The 20,096-nt window shown below is 46.9% G+C and overlaps 2 protein-coding genes and 1 pseudogene across 3 annotated transcripts; all 3 read left to right on the top strand.

Annotated features, from left to right (window-relative positions):
• Positions 1–3,505: 3,505 nt before the first annotated feature.
• Positions 3,506–19,857, top strand: LOC147639643 (putative mitochondrial-processing peptidase subunit beta, mitochondrial). Of its 2 annotated transcripts, XM_086772434.1 has the most exons (5): positions 3,506–4,338; positions 18,704–18,868; positions 19,084–19,221; positions 19,355–19,506; positions 19,725–19,857. In XM_086772434.1, the coding sequence occupies exons 1-5, from the start codon at positions 3,760–3,762 to the stop codon at positions 19,840–19,842; spliced, it is 1,152 nt and encodes a 383-aa protein (XP_086628560.1). In that variant the 5' UTR covers positions 3,506–3,759; the 3' UTR covers positions 19,843–19,857. The 2 variants fall into 2 exon arrangements, with proteins under 2 accessions (XP_086628560.1, XP_086628565.1); XM_086772439.1 differs by lacking the exon at positions 19,084–19,221 and having other exon boundaries at positions 3,534–4,338.
• Positions 11,422–12,655, top strand: LOC147639645 (uncharacterized; annotated as a pseudogene).
• Positions 12,984–13,720, top strand: LOC147639644 (uncharacterized). The gene has a single exon (XM_086781654.1). It carries the CDS (start codon positions 13,010–13,012, stop codon positions 13,718–13,720), a length of 711 nt encoding a protein of 236 aa, XP_086637780.1. The 5' UTR covers positions 12,984–13,009.
• Positions 19,858–20,096: the final 239 nt, after the last annotated feature.

Raw genomic sequence — 20,096 nt, 5'->3', positions numbered from 1 at the left:
TTGATGATACGTCGGAGCATCTTTTGCTTAAGAAAGTGTGGAAGGGAACGAACGTCGTTCGGTTACTTTGTGTGTCAACCCCGGAGGACAAGCGAAGCCAATGGAAATAAACTAGATTGTGTACAACAATTCTAACTGAAGAGTTGTATTTGGAAGTTGTATGTGAATGAACTTGGTTTTATTTTTACTTGGAATCATTAACCTCAATTTAGAGAATATAATGTTGAAATGTTTTTCTCTCTCTCACTCCCTCTTGCTCTCTCTCTCCCTCCCTCCCTCCCTCTCTCCCTCTCTCTCTCTCTCTCTCTCTCTCTCTCTCGATGAAGGGAGGGAATCTTTTTGGAATCCACTTGCCCGATTCCAAAAAAGCACTCACTAGAAAATGCTTGTAAACCCCCATCCCCCATGTCTCTAGGCTCACGTTTGTAGGCTCACATGTCCAGGCTCATGGCTCACGTGTTCAAGCTCACGCCTCACACATGTCCAAGCTCATAGTTCATGTCTCCAAGCTCAAGTCTGTGCACTCCTGCCGTGTCCAGGCTCACGTCTTTTTGCGTGAGACTACGGGTTCACGTCCCTAACGTGAGAGCTGGTTTGGTTTAGTTTTTGGTGTTTTTTAATATTATTTGGACTTGATGGGACGTGATTAATGGTCCTATTCCTAGTTAATAGTTGTGATGCAAGTAATAAAATGTTTTTTTAAATAGATTTGCATGCTTCTAAGCTACCAATTCAAACAATGCATGAAAGAATATGAAATGCTATCCCAACACTCATGTTTTTGCAATGGATTCCTTTTCTAATCACAATTGCTAAGCTATTCCTTAGCTCAAAACAATGAAATCTAAGCCTCTTCTTGGGCTCCAATTTCATGCAAATCACCAATGAACCTGGGTTTTTCCCTTCTAATAAATGAAAATAGAATGCCTTAATACAAGTAAACAAATCAAACACATCCAAGACTTTAAAACCTATGGTTTTGGAGTGTGACCAATGAATCAGGATTTTGCCCTTCTAATAGATGAAAATAGAATGCTTTAATGCAAGTAAACAAATCAAATATAACAAAAACAAACACATCCAAGACTCCCATAGGTTTTTGGGAGTGTGACCCCCTTATCATCAACACGGAGCAATATTGGGTAATCCCAATAGCTTGGAATGGACGAATAAATGGAGCTCAGTACTAGGCTAGTCCATGGCAAGTGGTGCCGAATATATTTAACTTAGAAGCTTACCTTAGCCTTACCAAAGCATGTGTTGTCAGGTCTTGCCTTGGAGTCTGAATCAGTAACTTCCTTATGTGGGTGTGTTAGCCCATCCATCACATCCTCATTCGTTGTCACATCGGAATGCTCCTTTACCAAAGGGGTGAAGGGAGAGTTCTCTATGCCTAAATGGAGGCAAAAAGAGATGGTTCTCTCTCACAAAAGGCATGGAATAAAGGGAAAGCTAATGCAAGAAGACAACCTTATCTAGCATATGCATCCATCAAGTAAGTAATTAAGTGGTCCAAATCTAGCCAAATTTGGTTCTAGATTATTGCCTGGCATGACCATTGCCTCCCACAAATTGCTATTTTTAGGCAATAAGTGCTTTAACTTGAAATTATGTGTGATGTAACCCTTTGACCATTCTTGATCTTTGACCAACATTAATTGGGTTAACACAGGGCCCTACACATGGGCATGTAGCGATGCACTCATGCATGGGGTAAGCATGACCTTCCTGGGTGATGAGTGGCATTTTGTGAGTGTCGGCCTTGGGGGAGTCCCTCCCCACTCATGGGACTCGAAGTCTGGGGGAGTGACTGAGTTAGTGGCATGTTGGGGCAGTGATTAGCTATGCCAAGGGAGTTGGTGCACAACTCTCTTGGGGGTTTGGCACAATGGGTGGCTCTTTTATGGAATGTGGTGAATATCGTCAACCATGTTAATGGGACTGAGAGGAGGTGAGATTGGATCGAGGTGAGACTAGGGGAAAGCGGTGAGCTGGGCCAATGGGGTGAAGGAGGCTGAGACAGTGAGATTAAGGGAGACAAATTTGTGGTGTGCCGGGTCAACAGGCCAAACAGAAGTTGAGACGACAAGATGGAAAACATGTGATGACAAATCTAGGTGAGAACAAAGGCCCTACAGGAAACTGTGAGGGCATGGTATTGATAGCTTTTTCTTTTAGTGTGCATTAATTTGCTACACGCTTGCAATAAATTAATGAAGCAATAAGATTAGACACCTTGTCTGCCAGAAAACAAGGAATCTTCTACAGAGATGGCTCTGACTCAATGTTTTTCTCATTTGCTAAAGGCTCCACATAAGGATTCGATGTTGGCTTTTTATCCCTGTCTTGGTGGCAGCTTCCAATGACCTTGCCAAATAAAGAAGGTCACAAACGAAGCCAACAAATAGATGTTGGAAAAAGAATGACAAAAAGCTTGACATACACACCAGAGGAACACACTTTTTGCTTCACTACAAGAAGGTTTTGAATAGTAAATGGGCCTTTCGGAGGCATCACGATTCTGGACGACAGCCGATCCCAGTGAGCCCTTGGTACAGTGGTGGATGTCAACAGTTCCCCCTCATGAGACAGAGCAACGATATAGAAGAAGGATGTTGATCTACGTCACGACATAACAAAGATAAAGAACACGGACGATGATCCACTTTCATGATGGTTTCATTCTAGGAGGCATGATGAGGAGAAGAGATGAGCAGTACAGGACTGAAGCTCATTAAATAAGCAAGAGAATGTCCAGGAAAAGAAGGACACATTATAGTATGGCAAAAACGAAGAGATAACAATCGTAAGCAGACATGCATGCCGACACAACAGACGAGTAGTAGAGATCATTAAGCGAGAAACAGAGAAGAACTAAAGCTCATTAAATAAGCACGAGAACGTCCAGGAAAAGAAGGGCACACCATAGTATGGCAAAAATGAAGAGATATGAATCGTAAATGGACATGCATGCGTATGTAGAACATGGCATGTGAAGGAAGCATATAAACCAACATGAAAAACACACATTGAGTATGGTGAGGATATGTCACAACAAAACGGAGGCACAGATCGAAATCTGTCGAGAAGGACGACATGGAAGAAATCCAGATGCATGTTGGCGAAGGTTGAACTCCAGAAGGACGCTAGTGTGGAGGTTGACAGTCCACGAGCATGGAAGCCAATGAGAAAACAAGATGCACGGGGTGCCATCCACGAGCACGAGCAGCACAAAGCATCCCAACAACGCAGCACCAAGTAGAGTAGGCTATCGAGCAATTGTCGCTCGATCGACACAGAGAGGGCTACAATCGCTCGATCGACACAAAGAGGGATTGAACCTCGCGAATGATCGACACAGAGAGCGATTGAAGCTCATGCATGACTATAAGCCACGCGTAGAGTGGTACGCGAGGTTGGAAGACACTTGTTACATAAAGCCAAGAGAGCCCGGCACTTGTTAAAGAAAGCCAAAAAGAAGAATTTCCATGGTCGAAAACGCGAGAATAAATTAATATATCCTCAAAAAAAAAAAGAGGCTTTGGGTGCATATATCTGAGAGAGATGGACGTGAAAACAGTCGAAGTGCAAAATCAGGAAGCGAGCCAACTATGGCCATAAGGTAGAAATTGTGGAGTAGTGTCACCGATTCGTTGCAGTGAGGGCATGACGAGCTGCATTTCATTCCGTCGATGATCGTGTTCGTCGATCGTCGTCGTTTTCTTCCTCGAGTGGCTCTCTGTACTTTGGTGTAAGATCATGGCTATGGCGAAGGCTGCGGTGCGGCTGGTGAGGCGGAGCTCTGTGGGGCCATGGAGAACGTGCACATTCTGCTCCCCCAGGAGAGGCCTCTGCGATGGAGGAGTGCTGGCGGTGCAAGGTGATCGCTTCGTACGCTATGCATCGCCTGTGCCTGTGGCGGTGGATCACAGGGCAGCCCTGGTGGTCCCAGAAACCAGGGTAACGCGGCTGCGGAACGGCCTGCGCGTGGCCACGGAATCCTATCTCGCCTCCCAGACGGCCACCGTGGGCCTCTGGATCGACGCCGGAAGCCGGTATGAAACGCAAGCCACAAACGGCACCGCTCACTTCGTGGAGCACATGATCTTCAAGGGCACGGCCAAGCGCAGTGCTGATGAGCTCGGCGAGAGCGTTGAGGCTCTCGGCGGACAGCTTGACGCCCACACCTCGCGTGAGCAAACCGCCTACTTCGCCAAGGTCCTCAAGGACGATGTCCCCTTCGCCGTGGATTTGCTCGCGGATATCATCCAGAATTCTTCCTTGGACAAGAACGCCATCGAGAAGGAGCGTCAGATCATCCTGCAGGAACTCGAAGAGGTAGTGAAAAACATTGTTTTCTACATTTCTTTGGTTTCATGTTCAATTCTTGTGGGTTTTCCATGTCCAAAGCATGGATCACTTAGTCAAAGGTTTGATAACCATGTGCTTTTCCTACTGCTCTCATGCTCATTTCTTGCATAAATATGTGGTTCCCTGTGCCAATTCTTTCAAAGCTTGGATCACCACGTTGTTTTTTTGCAAAGCTTCGATCACTACTCGGGTTCTTGCAACTATTTTTTTCGCTACTCTTCCACAGCTTTGACATCCATGTGTTCAACTATTTCACATCTATTCTTGCACAACTTGGTTAACTATGTGATTCCTCTACTTGTTTATGTTGAAATCTAGCAAAGATCATGCAAGCATGTGGTGTTTCTTGGCCCTTCAAGTTTAATTCATGAGTAATTGTGTGGTTTCCTTGCCCATTGATTCTTAGTTCTTGCAAATGTTGGACAACTTTGTGGTTTCTGTAAGCCAAGTATCTTTTACTACAACTTTGATAATTTCATGCTTTGTCTATTTGCTTCATCTTCATTTCTTGCAAACCTTTATGTTCAAGTCTTGCAAACATTTTCTACCCAATTTTGGCAAAGCTAGGATAAGTTTATGGTGTTAATTTCTTGCATATCCCGATAAAGTAATCTCAAGGAAAATAGTTTGGGGAACATGTAAGACAGAGTGACCAACTTCCTACGTGGATGCAATTATGCTTTCTTAAGTAAAGATTTTGGAAATATAAAGGAACATATTGTGTCTCTATGCTTGCTTATATGTCCCTACATTTGAATATGTCAAGTCCCTTACACGACTAACACGTCTCTGTGCTTGTTTATATGTCCCTAAGTTTTGAATTTGTCAAGTTCTTTACACGACTAGTTTGTGTGCATGCATGGTGGATGTTGTTTTGGCATGGGGGCCATCCAAGCTATTAAGGTGTTACTATTCTAATGGCTCCTTTTTTTTTTCCTAGGAAAGAGATCCTTTTATTAGTTACGAAGCAAAATAGCCATGTTAGAGAAGTACAAACTCAGCTCCATGGAGTTGGGGGGGGGTGGGGGGGGGCTCTTCTCCCCCGGCTGGTCGCTCTAGGAGGAGAAGGCTACCTCATACAATGGGGGTTTTTTTTTTTTTTTTGGGGGGGGGGGAGGGGGGGGGAAGAGAACCACACAGGTGGTCTATAATGCCAAGTGGGCTCACCACCACTGTTAGTGAGAAAAGGACCATTACGCCAAGTCCGTAGGAAGGCCTCGCGGCGCCTTTGCATGCGATCGGAGCCACCTTGAAGCTTCCCCCAATGTCCACAGAGGGTATGAATGATATTGAGCCAGATGCTACATATTGAATCCGTTGGTGGAGTGAGGGTTCCCTCGATGGCCTCACTAGGTGGGCAAGCGATGCCCAAAGTTGTTTTTTAGGAGCTTCGGACCTTTTCCCATCCAGAAAAAGGTCAATGAGGTTTCCATGCAGTTAAAGCTACCTCCGAGTTGGACTATGCACAATGTGTTTCACTTCAGTTGGTTAAAGCCATATGCAGGTCCGATCCCTTCAGAAGTTAAAGACGAGGCGGAACCAGATATTATTGATGAAGTAGAAGTTATGGTTCCAGAATAGATCCTTCTGCACCGTTTCAAGCATGGCTCCAGCCGAAGGCAAAGACAGTTCCTCACGAAGTTTCAAGACTGAGGGACCCACGAAGCGGTATGGCTTGACAAAGAGTTTTTTGAAGACTATCTAGCATTATTGATGAATTATTTGGAGGCTATGTAGCTTCCGTCAAGTTAAGCAGAAGGGGATTTCACGTGCATCCCGCACTTGGATGCCACGTCGACATATCTGTACAGAAGGTGCAGGACCTGGGATGGTAAACTGGTCCCATGTGAGCCCAGTCTGGGACGAGTTAGCTAGGGATCCATCCCAGTCGTCCGAGGTCAGGTGTGCATTGTCCTGCACAGGAGTCCAAGGTTAGGTGTGCATTGTCCTGCACATGAAACAGTGCCAGTCCGCGCTGTGAGTCTCCCTTTGGAATGATGTCAGTGATTCTGTGTATCTGGTATGGTACTGGATGCCAGATCATTGTGTAGGTAGTTAGGGTTTGCTTTTAGGAAAAGGGGCCAGCCCATAGGGTACCCCAAGTCCTTGTGTGGGCATGGGGATAGTGTGAAACCACCCCCATGAGGGCCAGGAAGGCCGTGACTGAACCCACCAGCCATGGAGGGGCTGTAGGACAGCCCCAGGGGCAAGCCGACAGCACATCCAGAATTATGATGGCTGTAGGGCAAGTGTGGGGCAGCCCACACAGGCTGCCCAGCCCTCAAAACCATAGTTACATGGGACGCGAAATGGGGATGGAAAAGATTGAGAACGGCCATTCCGTGTGACTATAGAGTGACATGGGACGGGAATGGGAACGGGAAGATGCTGCCATCCCCAACATTCCCGAGTCTAAAAATGCCCATTCCCTGTGACTAAGCTCAAAACAGAAGGGATTCAGTGCCCAGCCCCTAGGGAATCATGCGCTTGATGCCTAGCCAGCCATGAAGAGATGCGCAGCATTTCTATTATTTTATTCAGCATTTAATGCTAATATTCAGTTGTGGGCAGAAGTCAGAACTGGCCGCCTGGTTAATACTGGCCGACTGCTATTATTTGGGAGTATAAATAGGTGAGCCCACAATTCATTGTGTTATCACATAATTCACCAAGAGCTCAAGCAACCAAAGGGCCAGGACAGCCAAGGGCTTGCTAACTCAAAGAGGTGAAGGACTACAGGTCAAGGGCAGAGATTTCTCAGCCAAGAAAGGTCAAGATTTTCTGTATTTTCTTTCAGATTTACATCATTCTAATAAAGCAAATACACCATTCGTGGTGGGGACCCTACAAAGGGTATTTGGGACCCAATACTGTGTCCTCTCCTCTCTCCCTCTTTATCTCTATTTTTTGCACGTCTTCGTTCAGTTTTATGCGTTAATTCCGTCGCGAAAAGTGTGCTGATTTCTGAGCATTGAAGTTACTGATCTCCCCCGAAGCTTCCGCATGTTACAACTGGATAGACACTCTATCATCCTTCCTCCTTGGACTTCTACTGACCTTGAAGTGCTACTGACTTTGACTGATATTTTTGTCTGAACACCTTCACTCTTGATCTCCACTTCCAAGTCTTGATGATGAACTGAGCATCTGTTCACTGTTGTCTCCACGCCCGCCCGCTTCCCCTTAAGCTTGACACAGTGGTGGGTCACCCACCGGAAGTGATCATGCCTGTTGCTAGGCCTTTGGAAATGATATGAGAGCTTAATGAGGTACTTGGTATGCGTACGCACCCTCATGGAATGCTTCCTCTGGCTTCGCTTGTTGCAGACCACTCCATTTGCTACCCCGGTGCATCCTTTTTGTTGGAACTGTGCACCTTCCTTGTGACATTGCTTAATGGGCTGAGCTTGAATGCTCTGATACCAATGTTGCATGTGTGGAAGCCTTTGCTGTATTGATCCACAGCCCTAAGCCTACTTAAGAACATTGATGTTGAATTGAGATGATTAAGACAAGAGGAGAGAGAAGAAGAGAGAGTATTTGGGTGTTAGGGTTTTCTGTATTAATATGGTACAAAAAGATTACATGATGCTTGTGTTAGAATTTGTGCATTTGTGTTTTAGGGATCTACCATTTATTTGGTAATTTATCTATTTTCTCCTAGTTATTTTGTCGAGGGCCAGTCGGCCAGCTCTAGCGGCAGCCGGCCAGATTCCTATTGCACTATATAAGGAGTTCCCAATTATTCACTCATTCATCCATTTCCCTTGCACATAGTTCAACACTCAGTTTGCTGGCCATTGCCATTGTAAAACTTTACTGTTATAAAAGGTAAACTTGTCCAACTCTCTCAATCTCCTTTGCACTCTCTCATATGTTTACTGTTTATGCTTTCGCCTGTGCTATCTCCTTCAGCTTGTACATGACGTAGGGCTATGGTCACTCCCCATAGGGGTGACCTTGCCCCTTCTACATATCTTCTACAGCTGCTATGGATGATCTACTGAGTGCCTGAATGCTGAATTATGAGTTATGCTTATATATATGGATGGAATAGCAGTCGGCCAGCTATATAGCTGTCGGCTTGCTGTTGGACAATCCCATAAATGCCTATACTAACTAGTAATGCTATGTGCTTGGTGGCATAAAATGCTAGATCCCCACAATATGCTAGCCGACTGATTCTGGATGCTATTTGATGTTGGCCGAATGATGCTAGGAGGTCTGCATAGGCTGCTGACTATGAGTTGATGATGATGGTCTTGACGATGATGATTCTGATGCGGATGAAGATGCTTCTGAGTCCCGACAGTGATGGTGACACTATATGCTGTCCTAGCTACTGGATTAGTCAGGGATTAAGCCTATTCTCGCTGAAGATTAAGCCATGGCATGGTTGTGCACGTGACACAGGGGGAGGAGGAGGCGGAGGTGGAGGAAGAAGAAGCTCACCACTCCCCTCTAAAGATGCAGGATTCTCGTCAAACACCACATCATGGCTCACAACAACTTTGCCGGCTTGTTGATCATAAAGACGATATGCCTTGGACACAAAACTATATCCGAGAAAAGTCATATGCTGAGACTTTGAGTCCAACTTGGAGTGATGCTCCTTAGGCACATGTACATATGCCAAACAACCAAATACCCGCAAATGAACAACAAAGGGCTTCTCACCATGGAAAGCCTCATATGGAGTTTTATCTAGAAGAGTAGCAATAGGAGACCTGTTCTGAATATAGACATCAGTCCACATAGAGAATGATAAGAGTATACAACTCTTTCTCAGGATAGATGTACAGATTTGGATCAGCCCCTGATTGCTTGAAACCCTTCTGTTTAAAGAAAGCATCAATCTTCTCATACCAAGCCCTGGGGCCTAGTTTGAAACCATATAAGGCCTTTTTCAGCCTGTAGACCATACCTTTGGAGCCAGGAACCTGAAATCCCGGGGGTTGTTCCACATAAACCTCCTCCTTTAGCTACCCGTTGAGGAGTGCCGACTTGACATCCATTTGAAAGATGGACCAATGAGAGTGTATAGCAAGAGCAAGAACTGTCCGTATGGTTGCCATCTGAGCAGTCGGTGCAAAGGTATCATCAAAATCCATGCTAGCTTTCTAAGAATAGCCTTTGGCCACAAGCCTGGCCTTGTGCTTATCCAGAGTCCCATCCGATTTGTACTTGGTCTTATAGACCCACTTGACACCAATCACCTTCCGCTTTGGCGGTCTAGGAATGAGCTCCCAAGTCTAATTCTGTTCAATAGGGTCAAGCTCCGCTCTCATGGCCTGCTTCCAAGTCGGTTTGGAAAGCACCTCCCCAATATGAGTAGGTTTCGAGGCCTTCTGGATGCGTGACATTAGTGCGTAATTGACACACAGGTTCTGTTAGGATGATGTCGTGGTACGCAACCGCTCCGATCAACGGGGACCCCTACTAGATGCGTGACATTAGTGCGTAATTGACACAGGTTCTGTTAGGATGATGTCGTGGTACGCAACCGCTCCGATCAACGGGGACCCCTTGCTAGAGGTGAAGGCAACCGTGTTACCCGGGAGTCTTGCAATGTTTGGTACAACCAATTGGGAATATGAGATTCCCCCTCAGAAGTCGAACACTGCTTCTGTCACCTGAGATGTAGCTTGCTGTGGAGCATCCGCTGAAATCTCCTCCTCCTTATCAATGTCCGATGATTCCTCCGCCCGAGGTGCTCGAGGACGTGCGGGTCAAGTCGAGGAAGAGGAACATGAGGATCAAGCGAGGAACCAAGGAGAGGCTGAGTCGAATCAGCCCTTGAAGATGAAGAAGCCCCCTTTGCAATGGAAGATGAAGTCTCATCAACCACCACATCTCTGCTAATGATGATCTTCGAGGTTGCAAGATTGTAGAGCCGATAATTGTTGGATTTTGAGTTGTAACCAACCAAAATATGGTGCTTGAACTTAGTGTATAGCTTCCCCTTGTCACCATTAGATACATGAACAAATGCATCTGACCCAAAAACCCGAAAGTGTGAATCCGAGGGTTTTCTTACTAGGAAGGCCTAAAAGGGGGCCTACCCTGGAACAGTAGTAGTAGTAGGGGAGCGATTGAGAATTTTAACAGTAGTAGTAACTGCCTCCGCCCAAAGCTTTGGAGGAAGACTCTGATGCTCCAACATTGTCTGAGCCATCTCAATCACCGTTTGGTTCTTCCGTTCCTCCATGCCGTTCTTTGAAGGAGTACATATGTTGACAAACTCCCATTGAATGCCATGTAGCTCACAATACAAGTTAAACTGGCGAGAAGTAAACCGTCCTTTGTCGGCTTGTAATGTCAAGACAGAGTGTCCCGACTATTTCTCCACCAAGGTTCTCCATGTTTGGAATCTGTCGAAAGTTTCATCTTTGGATTTGAGAAAATAGGTCCAGGTATACCTGCTAAAATCATCAACCAAAAGAAAAACATAGCCGGCAGAACCAAGAGATGGAGTGCGCATCGGGCTGCACAAATCCACATGAACCAACTCCAGAGGTGCTGTAGCTCGCTGTGTAGCCTTATTGGGAAAGGCCTACCGATGTTGTTTCCCTTTGAGACGAGTGACTAGGACCGTTACGTATGCCAACGTGTGGTAATCAGAGTCACACGGGGACGCGGGGACGGGCCGTAGGGACGCGGGACGGGGACGCAGGGCCGGGGACGGGTGGGACACGCAGGGGACGCCGTGCAACACGGGGACGCATGAGGGCGTCCCGGGGACGCGTTCCCGAAACGCGGGACGGGCAGGGGACGTGGTGAGGGGACGTCCCCAACGGCCAGAAACGGGCAGAAAACGGGCAGAAACGGGCAGATTTCCAGCTATAAAAAAAGGCACTCTCTCTATTGCACCCACACTCATTTCTCAAGCCTCAAGCTTCCAAATCCAAACTTCAAAGTTCCAAGTTGTGCCAACTTCCAAGCCATCTCTCTCTCTCTGTCTCTCTCCAAGCCATCTCTCTCTCTCTCCAAGTTCCATGATCCATCCCTCTTGAGACTTGCAAGCCTCAACAGTCAAGCAATACTTGCAACTCTCTATTGCACCCTTCTTCCCTCTCTCTCACACTATCATCATTCATGGCATCTCAAGGTGAAGGCGCCGCCGCCACATCTTCCGTTGCGGGCTCTTCACGAAGGAGGCCGGCGGTGCACACATGGTCATGGTGGGATGAGGTCCACTACGCTAGTCGTGGAGTGGGCGGTGGTTCAAGGGCATGGAATTGCAAGCTTTGTTCCTACAAGAGAAGTCGCGGCGCCAACAAAGTGCGAGCTCACTTTTTGCACGAGGCCGGTCATCAAGTGCAATTTTGCGCACGCGTTACTCCTGAGAAGCGAGCGGAGCTTCTTGAGAAGCTCAAGGTTTATGAGGCGGCCGAGGCGGCAAAGAGAGGGCGACATGTTGCCGTTGATCCTCATGATGTGGTGAGAGCACGAGAGCAACCGACGCGAATGGAGGTGGAGAGGAACCCAAATCTTGCAAGCTTCAAGCTCTCAACCATTCAAGTCCACTCTATCCACATCGGGTGCCTCCATTCCCATCCGCCGTCAATCCACTCTTAACAAGAATTGGAACCCAAAATTAAAGGATGAGGTGGATAGGTCGGTGGCTAGGTTCTTCTACCACGACCACATTGCGTTTCAAGCGGCACGGTGAGAGTCGAGACTCAATTCTCTTCACTCTTTTTTTTTAAATGTCTCATGCTTCAAAGCATTTGTCATATTGCCAAAAAAAGCTAACATGCTACATGGTTTTCCTTACTTGAAATAGGTCTCCTTACTTCCGTGAGATGGCCACAAAGATCGGGGAATATGGCCCCTCTTATGTGTCACCTTCATCGGAAAAGATTCGCACCACTTTGCTTGATAGGGAGAAGTTGGCCGTTGAGCAGGCGGCGGATACAAAGGCAACATGGGAGACTAACGGAGTCTCTCTCATTGTAGACGGATGGAGTGACACGCGCAAGCGCTCCATCCATGGAGTGGTGGCCTACTCAAGGGGCAAAGTGTACTTCATCGAGTCACATGATGCGAGTGGCACTGGGAAGGCCGTGGATGTGCTTGCCGCGGAATGGGCGTCCACGATCGAGGTCATTGGGCCGGAGCTTGTGGTCGGCATGGTGGCGGATGGAGAGGCGTCAAATAGGGCAGCCGGGAGCATTATTGAGTCAATGTATCCATCCATCACAGTTTCTTTTTGCATGGCTCATTGTCTCAACAACCTCCTCAAAGACATAGGTGCCTTGCCATGGATTGCACCCACCATTGAGGAGGCTAACCAGCTTGTATCCTTTGTCCTCAACCACCAAAGGCTGCGACATGAGTTCTCTAAAAGGAGCACTCTTTCCCTCCTCAAGTATTCTGAGACAAGGTTTGCATACAACTTCCTCATGCTAGGCCGCTTGTCTACATGTGGCGGAGCCCTAAGAGGGCTTTTCCTTAGTGATGAATTTTCTGCCATGCCGCAGTCAAAATCGGCAAAGGGAGAACGTGCCGAGATCGCGCCGACGATGCCGCTTGGTGGGAGAAGGTGAAGACACTCGATGCCTTGGTCAAGCCTATTGTTCACCTTCTACGAGTCATTGACGACCGTGAACCATGTATCGGCAAGGTTTATGAGGCCATGGATCGCATGATCGAGTCACTCCAGCAGCTTGTGCCAGACAGGGCCGAGTTTGAGGAGATCCACTCATTATGTGAGTCCAGGTGGAACTCCTACTACTCCCCTCTTCATGCGGCTGCCTTTGTGGTTGATCCAGAGTTCCAGGGCAGAAAGCAAGAGGCCGACAAGGAAGTAAGCAGGGGATGGCGGATCATTTTGGAGCGCTTAGAGCCCGACCCTACCATCAGGCGGAAGATCAGAGACCAGCTATCTCAGTACAGGACGCGGCAGGGATCTTTTGGATGTTTAGATGCACAACTTGACCGCCTCAAGATTGGGTCTCCTCTTTGGTGGGAGGATTACGGATCAGATGGGCCGGAGTTGCAGCGCTTGGCTATTCGCATCCTTAGCCAGGCTGTGAGCTCTAGTTGCTTGGGGCAACTTTGGAGCGTTTACAGTCACATTGCCTCTAAGAAGAGGAACCGCCTTGAAGTGCAAAGGGCAAGTGATTTGGTTTTTGTGAGCGCTAACTTGCGCATGCTATGTGTGACAGCAACAGGGAAGGCGGATCCCTTCACCGAATGGGAGATGGCACAGCAGGATCCTGCAGCTCAGGAGCATCTTGAGGAGGTAGAGGAGGAGCTACAGCCTGAGGGGGAGGAGGAGGCTTCAAATGGCATCGACGACTTCGACTTCCAAGCCTCCCTCCAGGCTAGCACTTCAGGAGCTTGAGGCTTGACTCTTGAGGCTTGACTCTTGAGCCATCTCACCTTTTTTGTGCCCACTGCCAATGGCCATGATCTATTGTGATCTATCTAGTATCCCTATTTTGTACCCACTCTTTTTTGTAACCCTCACTGCCCATGAGGCATGTACTTATCTCTTTGTATCTATCAGACTATCAATCACATAATCAGTGTGCCATCGATGTTTTATTAGCGCATTTTGCTCAAAATGACTCTTGTTTTTTTTGTCTATTCGGTGTAAAATTTTGTTCAAAGTGTGTCTCTATATGTATGTCATGCATACAACTCCTAAATTGCTTTTAAAAAAGAGGTTTTTTTTTGCCGTTCCCGACCCCGTCCCCGAGACGGCACTTCCCCGTTCCCGTCCCCGTCCCCCGTCCCCATGTGACTCTGGTGGTAATCCATTCACCAGCTGCTCCGCTGCCCCCGAAAAGCCTTCCGCAAGGCCTCCAAATGAAGATGTCCAAATCTAGCATGCCAAAGATCACCGACGTAGGTATTTGTGTGAGAGTAAAGAGCCGTGAATTTATAGAGGCCATGGTCCTCGATGCCTTGCCAAAGGATCTTGTCAGTGAGAGGGTCCTGAATGATCACAGGGTCCTCCATAAATTCCTTCTTAGTGCCCAATTTGCAAATCTCATGTACAGAAAGGAGATGAAATCCTAAATTTGGCACATGTAGCACTCTCGAGGTGTACTTCCCTCCATTGCCATCCGGAATGAGGGGCATTGTCCCTTTGCCAAGAATGGGGATAGTAGAGTTATCTCCAATGGCAACTTTACCGTGGCGTTGTTGCAGTTCATCAAGCCAATCCTTGCGCTAAGTCATGTGTTGTCACATGTGGCACCACTATCCAAAATCCACTGAGGAGAGTGGGAACAAGAAGGAAAAGCCTGCTCAACCACTGGATGGGGAGTATCGGTCTTGAGATCAATCAGGGTGACGAAAGTTGACTCCTCCATAACTTTGGTGGATGAGCTTGCCCCTTTGTCCTTTGACTTCCCTTCCAAATCCTGCATGTGACTTCGGCACTGCATTAGTCACAAACCTTTTGGTCGCTACAAGAAGTAGGAGTTAAAGACCCCTTCGGCTTTGCATCCTTGGAGTCCTTAGAGGGAGGTGTCCCACCTTTGCCTTTGTTAAGCCACCCACCTTTGTCCAATGAAAGCCTGGTCACCTTTCTTTGAAGAAGAATCCTTGAATCTGCTGACCATAGGCACCAGCTCATCCCAGGTAATGGTTTCCGTCCAACTTGAGGTAAGAAGTGAAGAATAGAAGCTCTCATATTTTGGGCGCAACTAAGCAAGTAGCCGGATGGCCATATCTTGAGTGGAAATCTCCTTCCTGCACCTAGAAATCTCAGATCGCAATGACTCCAGTTTGTTGATGTGATCCTGCATGGAAGTAGAATCAGTGGATGAAAGCTTCAACATTTGAAGCTCCAAGGAAACTCTCTTCATGGGTGTCTTCCGGTTGTAGATGTCAAAGAGTCTTTTCCAAGAAACATGTGCATGGGTATCCCGTTTGATGTGAGTGATGATTGAGGGTTGAGAGTTTAGAAGGATGAAAGACCGAGCACGGGCATTAAGCCGATCCCATAGAGCAGCTTTGTGCGTGAGGGGCTTCCCTAAGGTATAAAAGAAGTTAAGAGTCCTCTTGTTTGGGCATCAAGTGTATAAAGTTGTGGAGATGATCATCTTCACCTTAGTGCATCGCTGCTGTTGTTGCTCGGTTCACCTTCTCTATGGTCTATTTTTACCATATTCACAATTACATCATTTCCTGCTATGTTTGCCTCCCTTGCTGGCCTTGTTTCTTGCAGTTCTTGCTGATGGCGCTAAAATATGGAATAGTCATTCTACCTGTGCCCTAGACCATTGCAATAGAAATAGGTCTCTCTTGGACTGAATCTTCCACCTCCCCCAAATCTTCCACCTCCTCTTCCATATGTTCTGTTGATTTAAGGTTCTGTGGTGACCTGGTTAATAGCGGGGGCTTGCTTTGTGATGCCTTTCCACCACCCTTGGGTTCCTGTTTCGTATGTTATAGGAACATGTCTCTGCAGAGTGTTTTCCCTTACAGATGGTGCACACTTGCTAAGTCGCCACTGCCGCCGTCGCCGCCCGATTCAGAGCCGCCGCCGCTTCTGTGCGCCATCGTTGCCCGGTTCAGAGCTGCCTTCGCCTCTATGTGCCGCTGTCGCCCTGATTCACCGCTGCTGCCAGGTTCTGTAGCCGTCGCCTCTGTCTGCTGCCGCTGCCACCACTTGTGCAGAGCCACTGGCCTCCCATAGCCACCAGCGCTGCCACCTTGGTGTTTGCTTTTTCCAAAAGCTTCTTGAGGATTTTTCTATAGATTGGGAATCGAGTTCCCTTGGACATCTTTGAGGACTTGGACTTGGACTTGGACTTGGATTTGGTCTTGGACTTGGACTTGGATATTGGATTTGGATATTGGATTCATTGATTCATTGGACTTGGAGGATATTGTATGTGGTGCTAGCCCAGTGAGAGATACTTGTGGGTCATCCTTGTGGTGTGCTTGGCATTAGAGATCTCGTGCCTCGACATGGATATCCTACATCGGCATATCTGTTTGTTTTGTATTCATTGATTGTATCGATCCTGGCCAGCGTGCGTGTGGCCAGCGTGCGTGTGGATTGTTTTTGTATAAATTCCTGAAAGGGGTCGGGGCCTATTCCCCGCTCAGTGTGGTGTATTGTGCAAATATACCCAATTTCTTCTCTTCCCTCTCTCTATATCTTTATCTCTTGGATGAGTGGTTGAATCTGTCATGGCACAATTTGCTGGGCTTACACAACAAGAGGGACTCAAGCTCCTTTTATACTTGTGGAGGGCTTTGCTTTTTTTTGCCAAAAGCAATGCTTTTTGCTTTGCTTTCTCTTTTTGCTTTAGTCTTTTAATAGTAATAAAATATCACGCATCTTTTGTCAAAGTTCTTGAATTTTGCTTTTCTAGCTTCAGGGCCTTGCTTTTTGGCCCTAGAGTTGCTTTTTGGAAAAGTGGCTTTTAGCAACTAGCTCAGTCTCCTCTTTCCAATGGCGCCCTTAGCTTTTGGTCAACTCAGTTTGACTCTTTTTTTTTTGCTTTTTCTTGATTTTTGACCAAAATTGGTGCTTTTCCTTGTGCCAACATAATAGTCCATGTTCCCATGCTTCATCATCAACCTATCCAGTGTCCGGGTAAGTGTTTCATCATGTGAAAAGAGCTAGGAGAGCCAAATAGTTACACTGATGATGAGCTAGCTTGTCACCATGCACTACAGTGTAGAGTGCATGTGACACTTAGCAGGGTGGCGTTGGTGATATACCTATGTTGACTGGCGTGGTTCGTGGGATTGGAGTCTTAGCCTTTGGCTTGGGGGAGGTTTGCGGCCTATGGTTGGGTGGTGAGCAAGCCTTCACCTCTCTTAGGGGGTTTGTACTAATGACTCGTGTTTTGCGTTTAGGATATCCTAGCCGCTATACTTGGTATTATTAACCATGAGCCTTGGCCGCTTGTATCAGCTTGCTTCCTCTAATCCCAGGGCTCCCCGAACCCTGTTGGATTAGACCACTAATTTTAAAGATGAGTACTATGTATGTGACATGTCTCGGACTGGGGCTCACAATGGGGCCACGGGTGACGACATACGACAAATAATCCTAAAAAGGTATTAATACTGTATGATGTTACATATAATGTTGAGCCAGTGTATCACATGGCACCATATTGCAGGGTGCATGTGACAAAAGCAAATTGTAAAGGGAAAGTTTTTAGACGGGTTCGAACGTTGGGTCAAAGTTGTGCTGCCACCTCGCAAAGAAGGCTTGGGGCATACGTAGAGTGCGACGGTGCTCAGTTGTATGACTCTACCCGATGCTGCTAGCGAATCAAACTCGACTTGGTAGTATCCACGCCCCAAAATATGAATATCAATGATCTTTCCAGGCTCGCAAATGAGGCTAGCCAGCAGAGATCCTTCAGCTGTCCACGCACCAGGCGGCTACCAACCAGCTTGGAGGCCTCAAGGGAGTGTAGTCCTTCTGAGGGAAAGGACCAGAGGTGGCGACACCGTGCCACAAAAGGAAAAAAAACCAAACCCTTTCTTTCACCGGATGTACGTGAACCGGGGGGAAGGAGACGGAGCGGGAGTAAAAAAGGTTTGGACGCAAGGAAAGGCAAGGCCAAGGTTCTAAAAGGAGGTGGCATTGGCGGAAAGGTGGGGGGGCCAAGGGAGGGAGGCGGCAGCGGAAGGAAGAAGCGAAGGACTGAAGGAGGGCGGAAAGCAGCGCAGGGGCACTGCAGCAGAGGAGGGTGGCAGCAGAGGAAGCATAAGAAGATGGAGGGTGCAGGCTACAGTGAGAGGAAGGGGAGGAGCAGAGGATGCCGGGGGTGGCAGGGGCGGCTGATGGAAGCATGCGGCGGCAAACCGCGGGGGGGGGGGGGGGTGTGTTGAGGCGGAGGTGAGGGACAGGGCGGCAGTGGGGGATGGAAGGCGGGGGGGCGAAGGCTGAAGTGAGGGGATGAGGAGGCAAAGGAGGCACACGAACGCAGGCAGAGGGGGGGCTTCAGCTCAAGCGTGATGTGTCATCTTCATGTCATCTTTGGCGTCATTCCATTCTAATGGTCCTGTTGTGTGACTGAATGACAATTTTGACAAGTTGGAGTACCCACTATACCTTTCCAATTTTTGATCATGTTTACCTGCTAGAATCCCTCCCTTCCTACCTATGGTTAGTATAGCAGAAAGATTATAGACAGGTAGGTTCTATTAGGAGTGTTTTTTGTCAATGCTAGGCTATGGTGTGCTTGCATGAAGATGGGCAATTTTATTCCCGATAGGCCATTAGTATTTCATTATGTTTATACAAATTTTGATAGGAAAATAATGGCAGATTTTTAGAGTTTCATTATCATGTTGGATATGTGAAGATATAAGAGATTGGATGTACTTGTGAATTTGGCAGGTGGAAGGTGAAGGAGATGATCTGATCTTTGATCATTTGCATGCTACGGCATTCCAATACTGCCCCCTTGGACGAACTACTATAGGGCCTCCAGAAAACGTGAAGGCTATAACAAGAGAGAGTCTGGTAGATTATGTAACTCGACATTATACAGCTCCCCGAATGGTGAGGTGCTTTTGGAATTGCAGTTTTACCTTACTCTCATCTAGTTCAATTTGAGAGACGTGAAAGACAGTAACAATAATGGTGTTTGGTTGCTTTTCATTTTCTGACTTGATTCTTTTCCTTTCAACGCTCAATTACCATCAATGAATCGCTTGATTATTCTCTTACATCCAAAGGGAGTATGGAAAACATTCAAATGTTCCTGACTGGCTCAGGTTCTTGTGGCTGCGGGTGCAGTTGAGCACAAAGATGTGGTTGAACTTGCTGGGAAACTGTTCACTAATCTTTCCTCAGACCCTACAACAGCTGCCCACTTGATAGATATGGATCCTTCAGTTTTTACTGGCTCAGAGGTTTGTTCGGACCTCCTTCAGAGAACTCAAAGATCTTAGAATCGGAGAAGCTCATCCCTTTCCATGTTGGGGGTGATCTGGTACATTTTTGACAGTCAAAGTCACCACTTACTATGTGATATTGTTGTTTCAGGTTCGCATCAGGGACGACGACTTCCCCTATGCTCGTATTGCACTAGCTGTCATGGGTGCACCTTGGACAGATCCAGACTCAATAGCTCTTATGGTAATGCAGAGCATGCTTGGTTTTTGGAACAAGGGTGAGGTGGCTGGAAAGCATATGGGGTAAGCTAAGCAATGACATTTGTGATTACTGCTTTGTAAAGCGATTTGTGGGCTTTTTTATTTCTGTTTTGGTGTCCTCTATTATCCTGAGCAGTTTCCTTTTTGTTTCTGCCTGCCCCTCTGCTTTTCAATTTCTGCTCAGACATTCCTGCTTAATTTTTCATCGTTGTTTTATTCTTTGAAGATCGAATATTATGGATATAGAAATGGTTTTGCAGGTCTGAACTTGCACAGAAGGTTGCAGCAAATGATTTAGCAGAGAGTGTCATGGCTTTCAACACAAATTATAGCGATGGAGGACTTTTTGGTATTCATGCTGTGGCCAAGGTGATTTGAGGATTTCTCAGCTTTGTGTAGGCTTTTTTGTAAGTTCAGTCACTTGGGGTTTTGAACATAAATGATAGAAACTGAGTCATATGGTTTATCTGAGAAGATTTTCTACTATGGTGACATCTTTATGCATGAACCTGTACCTACTCATGGGCGTTTATGACGTGAGTGGGGATGTCATAGCACGTAGTATGCCGTCATGTGCATGCACATGGACATGCTTAATCCCATGCCAATCCCTGATTTGCAGCAGATAAACA

The sequence above is a fragment of the Cibotium barometz genome, chromosome 3 (genome assembly GCF_041138505.1).
Source record: "Cibotium barometz isolate CiBa-2024 chromosome 3, ASM4113850v1, whole genome shotgun sequence".
In the NCBI taxonomy this organism is placed as follows: Eukaryota; Viridiplantae; Streptophyta; class Polypodiopsida; order Cyatheales; family Cibotiaceae; genus Cibotium; species Cibotium barometz.
The sequence above is the reverse complement of the archived record's forward strand: the minus strand, read 5'-3'. Positions and strand labels throughout refer to the sequence as shown.